The following is a 10866-nucleotide window of genomic DNA, read 5'->3' as shown; positions in this document are numbered from 1 at the left end:
GCAGATTCTTTACCATCTGAGCCACCAGGGAAACACTTTGGGTGGTTAGATACCCTCCAAATAGAAGACATTTAAGAGAAAGCACTATTTAAGAGAAATGGCTCATCTTTAAAACGAACATGGAGGATTTACTCAAAACCCATAAAAACAGCAGCCTGATTTTGCAGTTTGCAATCCTCAGAGAAAGGATTTGGAGCAACTGGGAACAGATGTACACACTACATCTGAAAGGGGGAAAGGGCCCTAGGGAATTCAAAACAAAACAAAGAACACCTTTAAACGACATACCATATTATCTCAACTGCCTGCTTGGCCTAGATGCCAGTCTAAGAGACAGCCTTGCACCAGGGCAGCCTCTCTGGTTGGACTGACTCACCAGCACACCAGGTGAGACCACAGCCAAGAAGAAATGACCCAAAGTGTTAACATCCTCCTCACGGGCTAAATCCAAATGCAGTGAAACAAGCAACCTCAAGCAGCATACAGGAGTGTTTGTGGGAGGTGGGCAGTGGGCACTGAAGGAGTTTTCATGACAGCAAGCACCATGTGGGTGACATGCAGGGTTTGGCACAGACAGGTGCTTGGACACCTGAGACCAATCGGATGCCTTCCTTGGCGTCAAAATCCAACCTGAAAAACTTCATTATGCAGTCATGGGGTGGTGGCTTGAACTTCATTCTGTATTATTTTTGTTGATTTTTTTAATTTTTTTTTCAAACTGGTAGTCTTTTTTATAAATACAATTAAGAGAAATTCATCAGCAAATAATTGTTCTTCAAATAACTGCCTTCTTTGCCTCCCACTTCCCACTCTCTAGCCTCCATCGCCTTGTTTGCCATAGGGGGTCCTAAACTGACTGGAAAGAAAGAAAATTGACCTAAACTCTGGTTCCTATAAAATCTAAAGTATCTGTTGTACTAAAGCTACAACATTGAGTCACTAAGAATAATTTCAAATACCCTCAGAATATAGACAACACTGTGTTCTTCTTGGTTCATGATTAAGGGTTTCTGATACAGCTTTGCTCAACATTTTTAGTAAAACTGCATCGATATCAAAATTAACAATTATTCAAGATCACACTGCCAGAAACCAACCTTATGTTATTGAATGTAATCTTCCTAATGACTTAGATTTACTGTGGTGAGCACATTTTGTATTTACCATTTTCAAAAAGAAAATGTGTTTAATCTCCTATTACAAGGTAATTTTTAAAAACATCACAAAAGTCACACATGATTATCTAACTGCTCTCTTCCAAAGTACTGATGTAAACTTGCTATATGCATTCACGATGCTCCTGAAAATTTGTACGAAAACGTAAATTTAAAAAAATGAGTTAAAATTGTAATTTCAGAGGTGCTTTATCATCACGTCCTATTTATGTTCCACTTGAAATAAGAACTAATATTTTACTAAGTTTTTATTTCACCCAACCCACCATATAAATGTTCTGATAAGAAAATATTTTAAAAGAGCCCTAGGGTATAAAAGACTTTTTTCTTGCTATAAATAATTACCCTAACTATCTCTCTTTTCTAATAGAGCTCACAGTCTTGTTCAAGTGGTGTGCTCATCCCGTCCATAGTTTGACCCTGAACCTGACACGCAGATGCTGACGTGTGTGTAGCCATTCATCCCTCTGTGGATCAGCACACCTCACACACACACACCTGCAGTGTCCCTGTCTCCCCTGGGTGGCTGATGTGGCAGCTGTGGCTGCCCCAGGGAAGCCTGGTGGCTGTGACCCACACCCACAGGAGAAACCCCATTCCTGCAAACACTGGTCCTTCCTCCAGCACACATGCTGAACTCCTTGGGACACAAGAGTTTTAAGAAAGGCAATTCCAGGAGCAGAGTATTTGCATCTCCACATTTCTTCTCCATGGAGGTGAAAACACACACACACACACACACACACACACACACACACACACACCCACCCAGATAATTCACAGGCTCTCTGAATGCAAACCAACAGGGGTGAACCTGCAGGAAGGCGGCAGCAAGGTCTTGGCGGAAGATGTGGCTCCCACCCCAGCCTGACCACTGACTCCCTAGGTCACATTCCCTCTGGCCTTGGACAAAATCATAGCAATGTATGACCATCCATCCTCACAGGCCAGTTAGCTGACGGTCACTGTGGTTTTCAATCCTACAATCAAGCGGTCCAGAAGGCAGCACACAAAGGACTCCAAGGGCAGCTTAAGTGGCACAGAAAAGGTTAGTCCCCTTCTGTGCGTGTCCTACATTTTCTCCCCTTTCTCCCAAGTCAGTTTCCTCCAGTCACTCCAAAATCCCTAAGATATTTTCCAAAGAGTGGGAGGGAGATGGGAAGTAATGGAGTGACCACAATGAGACCCCATGAGGCCAAGCCAGACATAAACCTTGTACTCAAACTCTGCCCTCTGATGACAAGAGTACTGGCTTTTGCACCCTGACTCCCAGGAGATGGGGAGGTCGGGGAAGGATGGCATCGAGGAGCCACAGGAAGGACCACATAGCAGAAAGCCAAGGAAGCCCGCCCCCTTCTGACGGGGCTCACGGTTTGTGCTGGAGTTCATGCTTCAGCCTCTGACCTTCTCTGCAGTCTGACCACAGCTCGGGGCTGGGCGTCACTGAGCCTGGGGTTTCTGGGAGCCCTCTTTGCTCTCACTGTCCTCCACCAGGTTGCGCTCAGACCCTGTGACCAAAGACTTGTTGCCGCGAAGTGTGTGGGCATTCAGCATCTCCAGCAGCAGATCGTAGACGGGGACCACGTTTTTGCACTTCATGTTGAGCAGGTGTTCCATGCCCTTGTTACTGGAGAGAGAAAAAAAAAGGTGCTGAGATTCCCTCCTGAAGCAGCCACAGGAAGCCTGACATCTCCCCGACTCTCCCCCATGGAGCTGGTCCTCACCTTCACCCCAGCACGACCCCCAGCCCTCTGCTTTATGGTTCTTGCATCTGGCTCCTCCAATGATCTGCAGGTGAGGATGAAGCCAATGTCCTGTGGACGATGGTGTCCCACCACCCACCCCAACAACTTGACCCATAGTGTGATGGGGTCTCTGAACACCATAGGTACATCTTCATGGTCTTTGAAAACACTGAACCATTGCTACTGGGAGAAATAAGAGTTAGGTTCTGAGAGATCCTGGTCCCAACATTTTCATCAGCCCATTAATACATAATCTTGTTTCTTCTGAGTTATTGTTTAAAGGGCCTTATTTAACATAAATTGTTGATTCATTAACATTTCATTCACAGCCTGTAGCACTAAAATTCATGCCTGAACGAAACTTATCTAACATGCATTTTCTCTGTAAGCACATCACAGGCCTCTTGCACTTAGGAGCTAGACAGTGCTTTTTTTTTAGACTATGAAATCTCCAACAAAGCACAAAATGCCAAAACAAGGCACTAAATAGACCATATAACACACCCTTGTTTACACTCTGAGAGCAGAAATAAGAAGGCAGAGCAAGCAGCACCTGGTATGACCTCCGCTGGGAACGTAAGTGTGGGTAACTCAAATTTTCTGCCAGTCTGCACACGTCCTCAAATGACCTCAAAAGCACCGTGAGTATTGATTTTGGGGTTACAAATACATTTTCGCAAGCAGGCAAATTCACAAGTAGAGAATCTGTGATTAATGAGGATGGACTGTTTCTGCTCTGTAAATGGTCGTGTGCTGAGTAATCATTAACGAGTAAACAGAGCAGAGCTTATTTCCACTTCCCTCCCCCTTGTTAAAACCCATAAGGTGTCGTCTTTTCTCACCGTCCCTAGACTTTCCTCCTCAAGGGAGCATTTACCTTCCTTCCTCTTCTCCCCTCCTCCAGCCCCAGCACCCCACCCTCCTCCTGGGTGATGGCCAGCGCTGAGCCTCACAGCACCGGCATGAAGCCACCATCAGACACCATCTCCCTTCTTGAGGGCACACAGTGTCCATTTCCTGGATACACTCTACCCATGCACTGCCTTCCCAAACCTACTCGGCTCATTAGTTCTCTTAGTATCATATTGCAAGATGGATAAGATAGACTTGCCACTTTGAAGGGAAAATGAACTCCTGAAAGGGAAGGCGGGCATCATCAGTACACACACTGATGGCTCTTATAGGATGCAGTTGTCATAGCAGCTTTATGGTGTCTTGTTAACAAGCCCAAGCTCGCTCTGCTTGCCACATGATAGATGGCAAGAGACAAGGTGTTGAGGCAGGGAATACAACTTTAGGCTGACCAAGAGGATGGCAGACTAATGTCTCAAAATAACCATCTTACGAGAGTCTGGATGCCAGGTTCTTTTATAGATCAAAGGTGGGGGGAGATAGGCAAACAAAAATAAAAAGGCCACTAATCTGGCAAATATCTCCTAGAATGGCAAACCTCGGGCAGGGGATGTGTTGCAAAGATACATAATATCCTTTTCTATAGCAAGAAAAGGACGACTCTTAGGGAAGCCTTTGTGATCGCCCCAGATCACCAGCCCCAGAGCTGATCTAGAGAAGCTGGGTTTAACCTTTTTAAGAAAACACCTCAGGACCCCAGCCCTGTGTAGTGCAGGAAGATGGGGCAGCTCACTTTACGGGAGGAACTAACTGCCCCTTTCAGAATCCATAAACAAGCTAAAATCCCCAGCAACTAAAAACCGGATAAGCCAGCACAATGTTGCAGGGAAAAGCCAATTCTGGCTCCATGTTGGAACTGTTCCTTTGACTTGCTTTCTGTTGCTTTTGTTATTATAATCACACATAATGACCTGCCTCAGAGAATCCTGCCCCTCTGCCTGACTTACTAAAGTGTCTTTGTTCAGGACCCTGTCCACCTATAGGTGGCAGGAAGGAAGACACTAACACATCCCCTGCCTGAGGTTTGCATTCTAGGAAATATTTGCAAGATTAATGGCCTTTTTACTTTGTTTCCTTGTCTCCCCCCACCTCTGATCTCGAAAAGAACCTGGCATCCAGACCCTCAAAAGATGGTTATTTTGAGACATTAGTCTGCCATCTTCTTGGTCAGCCTAAAGTTGTATTCCCTGTCTCAACACCTCATCTCTTGCTGTCTATCTTGCGGCAATTAGAGTGAGCTTGGACAGGGTAACAAGACACTATAAAGCTACTACAACGACCGCATCCTATAAAGGCCACCAGCGTGTTTACTGATGATGCCCGCCTTCCCTTTCAGGAGTTCATTTTCCCTTAAAGGTGGCAATTCTACCTTATCCATCTTGAATTTGCAAAACCCTTTTTCCAAAGCTCTTCACCTTTCTGTGAGCATCTGCACCCTCCCTCCCACCACACACCCAGTGGAGCAGACCCCGCAGGGATCGTACCTGGCGTGCCTGACGTGAGACAGGAGCATCAGCAGGTTAGCCAGGCGCATGGACTGCTGCTGGGAGGACATGCCACTCTTGGCAATCACCCAGACCAGAGCGTCCGTCACAGCATTCAGCAGGTGAGTCAGCTTCCGGCCACTGTCAGCCTCCTGGGGTGCTGTAGCTGAAGGGTACATACCTGGACAAAGAATTAAAAAGCCAAGAGTCACTGTCCTGAGAAAACAGAAGTCATGTGCTCAGCCATTAGGCATGTGTGTGCTAAGTCGCTTCAGTCATGTCTGACTCTGTGTGATCCTATGGACTATAGCCTGCCAGGCCTCTCTGCCCATGAGATTCTCCAGGCAAGAATACCAGAGTGGGTTGTCATGCCTTCCTCCAGGGGATCTTCCCTCTACGTTCTCCAGGAAGGAGGCCCAAGTGGTCTCAGCTGTTCTGACATCTGCGTATCTGGTGAAACCTTAAAAGCATGGCTTCACCTCTGCATGCTGTCTACTCCCCCAAGAGCCAGCCCGCCACTGAGCTGGAAGGGAAAGCTGGCTGAATGCAGGCAGACTCAGCAGCCTCTCAGAGGGCTGCCAGGCCCACAAGTGTGGCCGTGCCACAGTAGGAAATGGATCCAGCTGCCTCAAACCATGACATGGTACCTCTCAGCTGTAGCAACAATACCCATATGGAGATGGCCAGGAAAGTGAGGTTAATCCAACTCTCAGTCCCTAGGAGGGCCACTGGTCTAAGGGGAGTTTACTAAACAAACTAATCACCACTGCTATGCAGCCCCCAACCCCTTCCACGGCAGGGCCACTGCCACCTCACCTCTGTCCAGACTCTCAGCATTTCACTTCAGGTGACGCTTTGGTGGAGCAGGAAGACCACCGATTTGCAATAAGACAGACCTACTTTATATTCACCATCTCTTGCTCTCTGGCCCCTGACCAGTTACTTTGTTCTTCCAGGCTCAGCTCACTGAGCAAAGCTTACAAGCACGTGAGTCCTGAGGTCCCCACAACTACCTCAGGAGGTAGGTCACCTCCTGCTTCCTGCCTGGCCCTGTGTTTAATTCCCCTCTGACTCTAGGAACTGAGATACCTGGCCTCCTGAAAGTTAAAAATAACAGCTCAGTTGTGTATCCTTGCCCCTACCATCCCCCTCCCCTACCAACCCTGACTTTTTGATTCTGGGCAACAGGGAAGTAATTAGCTTCCCTTCCAGGCTTTCGATTTCAAAGACATGAAATCAACAGGGGAGCTGATGACTTTTGACTGTGACGAGAACGAAGGATCATCCAGAGTTTGTTTTGGCAGCTTTTGTTCTCTACTTTTATCGGCATTTTCAGTTCAATTAAGTCAGCTCAGTTCAACCCAGTTCAATTAAGGCAAGGGACATACTGAACCACAACCATGCCAGTGCAGTGCTTTACCACGTCCCTGGGGGCATGTCCCTCCATGATGTCTCATGATGCAGATTTCAGATACTCATCTTTGGCCCAGAAGCTGCTGCTCCAAGCCACCTGCTCACCTTGTTCCCCACAGTGATTCTTCCTGACCCCTCCGCATCCTCACGGAGGACTCCTCTGTCCCTCATGGCAGATGACCTGCCCTCTTACTGCCCCCACCCAACATGCCCTTGAGTAACCAAAATGGAAAATGCAGATCACGAAGCACCCTTCAATGACTTCCCAGCTCTTGGGGTGGAGTCCAAACCACTTAACGCCATTATCAGGGTACCAGGCCTCTCTCTGCTCTTTCCATCTTCAGTTCTCAGCATGCCTCAACTTGAACTGTAGCTGGTGCACTGACCATGCTGAACGTTCAGCTTAGACCTGCCCTTCCTTCCCTTCCCTCCTCCATTCCACCTCCTTCTTTCCACACCCCCTCCTCCAGCTTATCTGCATCCATTCCTCCTCTAGACTCCATACATTCCGTGTGTCACAACTACTGGTCATGAACTTCCCTGTAGAAGCTGACGCTCCCAAGACGCCACACGCTTTCCCAGCAGAGGGCACCACATTGTGCCACTGGCTGGAAGTCCTCATACACATGCTCTGACCCTCAGCAAGACTGGACGTAAGTACTGTGGGGGCACAGACCCTGTCCATTTGTGTGCCATTCTATCCCCATCACTGACTGCAAAGACTGGCCTGGAAGAATTAGATGAATTTACATAGATTCAAACTTCTAGCCAATCACACCATTATAACTGAAATGATAAATACGCATGTTAATGCATATTATAGGTACATACACAGAAAATTATTAATTAAATGAAAATATAGCAAAAATTATTTTAAGCTTAACTTCCTTAAAATGCAGACCCTGGCTACATGAACAAGTGCTTTCTTGTAACTACCCTTTTTAGCTTATTCTGCTCCATGTACTTCTACTGCCATAAATAAATCTTCTCTCTGGATTCTAAAAGGAGTTAAAATTGTGTACTTGTACATACATTGGTCTAAAGTGACAAAAAGTGAAAATGTAAAAATACTTGGCTACTATACAAATGTTCATAGCAATATTACTCATAATAGCCTAAAAGTGAAAATACCCCAAATGTCCATCAACTGATGAACGGATAAACAAAATATACATCCATATAACGGAACATTTTTTGTTGTTTAGTCACTAAGTTGTGTCTGATTCTTTTGTGACTCCCACAGACTGTAGCCCACCAGGCTTCTCTGTCTATGGAATTTCCCAGGCAAGAATAGTGGAGTGGGTTGCCATTCCCTTCACCAGGGGATCTTCTCCACCCAGAGATTGAATCCTGGTCTCCTGCATTGCAGGCATATTCTTTACCCTCGGAGCCACCAGGGGCACAAGCTTATAGATATGCTAAAAACCAATGAACTGTATGCTTTAAATGACACTACGCTTTAAACTCAGGACATCCCTGGTGTCCAGTGATTAAAAATCCATCAGCCAATATAGTGGGCAGACATGGGTTTGATCTCTGGTCCAGGAAGATTCCACATCTTACATGGCAACTAGCCTTCCCTGGTGGCTCAGATGGTAAAGAATCTACCTGCTAATGCAGGAGACCCCGGTTTGATCCCTGCGTTGGGATGATCCCCTGGAGAAGGGAATGGCTACCCACTCTAGTATTCTTGTCTGGAGAATTCCATGGACAGAGGAGCCCGATGGGCTACAGCCCACGGGGTCACAAAGAGTCAGATACCACTGAGCCACTTTCACCTCACAGGGCAACTAAGCCTGTGTGCCACAGCTACTGAGCCCATGCACCCTAGTGCCCATGCCCCACAACAAGAAGCCCCTGCAATGAGAAGCCCACTTGCCACCACTAGAGAAGGCCGTGCGCAGCAACAAAGACCCAAAGGAGACAAAAAATTTTAAATACAAAAAAAAACAAAGCTCCTCAGTACCTCCCCATGCCTGACCAAGGCTCCCATCAAATAACCTGTGTTGGCTATTGGGTCATGTTCTTCATAAATGAGCAAGCAGTCACTGCCAAGGGTGAGCCCTGGATTTTCTACAGGCTGTGGAGCCAACACAGCCCCACACAGGGCTCAGGGTCCATCACTGATGAGGGGTTTGGGGATAGGAGTCACTGTGGTTTTGTAAAGGCATGCGCTATATCAATTTTATACATGGGAAAGATTTTACATACAGAAAGATTAGCCTATATAAAATCATCCTGGGAAGGAACTAGGCTGTAGAATAGCAACCTTGCTGCCTGACTCTCTTCAGTCAGCAATGCTGTGCCTGCACTTTGGACATTCATGTATGCTCTGACTCATCAAAATGTATGTACACAGTAATTGCTAAGTGGCAGGTCCTGGGAGAGGCAAGGGACAAGACTTAAAGCTCCCACCCCCAGGACACTCACTGCCCAGACACATAGGAAATGGCAAGAATTAATCCCCTCCAGCCCCTAAGAGTAAAAACATCAGATTTCATTTTAGAATCAAATTACTTTTCCTAAAACTAAAGAAATACAGAAAAAAAGTCAAGATCTTGGCACAACACCACACACATACCAAGGAAAATAAAATAAAGTCAAGGACACAATTTCCTCTCCTCTTTATCGCCTGGGAACAGCTGTGTGCTCCTTCCACCAGCCCACCTGCTGACATTCTGAGCAGCACATGGGGAGAGCTGGGCAACCCACCCCCCCAGCATTTGCCACATCCTTAGGGTTCAAAGGATGAAGATATAAGCTCACCTTGACCAAAAGCAAATAAGTCAGAACAGATAAAGTGTTTAATAAAACTTTCAGAACACTGACTAAAGGAAAAATATTCTGGCTTTTGGGAGGCATCTGGTCCCATCACTTCATGGCAAATAGATGGGGAAAAAGTAGAAAACAGTGACAGATTTTATTTTTTGGGGTCCAAAATCACTGTGGACAATGACTGCAGCCATGAAAATAAAAAGACACTTGCTCCTTGGAAGAAAAGCTATGACCAACCTACTGCTACTGCTACTGCTGCTGCTAAGTCACTTCAGTCGTGTCCGACTCTGTGCGACCCCATAGATGGCAGCCCACCAGGCTACCCCGTTCCTGGGATTCTCCAGGCAAGAACACTGGAGTGGGTTGCCATTCCCTTCTAGACAGCATATTAAAAAGCAGAGACATTACTTTGCCGACAAACGTCCATCTAGTCAAAGCTGTTTTTTCCCGTGGTCATGTATGGATGTGACAGTTGTACCATAAAGAAGGCTGAGTGCTGAAGAATTGAAGGTTTCAAACTGTGGTGCTGGAGAAGACTCTTGAGATTCTCTTGGACAGCAAGGAGATCAAACCAGTCAATCCTAAAGGAAATCAACCCTGAATATTCACTGGAAGGACTGATGCTGAAGCTCCAATACTTTGGCCACCTGATGCTAAGAGCCAAATCATTGGAAAAGATCCTGATGCTGGGAAAGATTGAGAGAAGGAGGTGACAGAGGATGAGATGGTTGGATGGCAACACTGACCATCTGATGGACCTGAGTTTGAACAAACTTCGGGACAGAGTAAAGGACAGGGAAGCCTGACATGCTACAGTCAACGGGGTCAGAAAGAGCTGGATACAACTTAGTGACGGAACAACAAGATACGACCATCTCCTCTATCACCACCTCCCCACCCAGCACCATGAGCATGGACTGGTGTTGAAAGGTGACAGTGACATGGGCCCAGCAGGCTGATGACCGCAGTACTCTGTGCCCATGTTCTCCATCAAGAAGAGAAGACCCATCTGACCTCTTCAGTGTCCTTCTGTGGATCCTTTCGTGCCATGGCCTTCTCTACCCACCCATGTCATGAGTGAACCAGAGTGAACCAGAGCTTGAGTTGATATCTCTTAAAAATTTTCTTTATGTAAAATAAGAAAATCCTGTTTATGCAAAATAGGATAAACAGGTTCTAACTATTTCTTTCATTTAATGAAAAGTTTCATCCATATGAAAACTTTGTAATAAAAAGTTACAAAAGCTTGATAAGTCCTAAAATTATTTAGATAAATAGATCTTATTCCTAATTTTAAATATTTCAAAAGACTTTTTATCTGCAGATTGATTCCACTGTGTTTCTAGATTCAGTAGCCTCTAA

General features: G+C 46.1%; 1 protein-coding gene across 2 annotated transcripts in view; it reads right to left on the bottom strand.

Moving 5' to 3' along the window:
* Window positions 1-1964: 1964 nt before the first annotated feature.
* ESR2 (estrogen receptor 2 (ER beta)) overlaps window positions 1965-10866 on the bottom strand; it is a 49312-nt gene continuing 40410 nt past the window's right edge. For both annotated transcript variants that reach the window (XM_010846797.1, XM_010846798.1), the window contains 2 exons: window positions 5317-5497; window positions 1965-2802 (listed from right to left, as the gene is read on the bottom strand). In XM_010846797.1, the coding sequence (XP_010845099.1) occupies window positions 2616-2802; window positions 5317-5497 (368 nt within the window). In that variant the 3' untranslated portion in view covers window positions 1965-2615. The remainder of the gene's footprint in view (window positions 2803-5316; window positions 5498-10866) is intronic.

Source organism: Bison bison, unplaced genomic scaffold, assembly GCF_000754665.1.
Source record: "Bison bison bison isolate TAMUID 2011002044 unplaced genomic scaffold, Bison_UMD1.0 scf7180017864239, whole genome shotgun sequence".
Classification (NCBI taxonomy): Eukaryota; Metazoa; Chordata; class Mammalia; order Artiodactyla; family Bovidae; genus Bison; species Bison bison.
The sequence above is the reverse complement of the archived record's forward strand: the minus strand, read 5'-3'. Positions and strand labels throughout refer to the sequence as shown.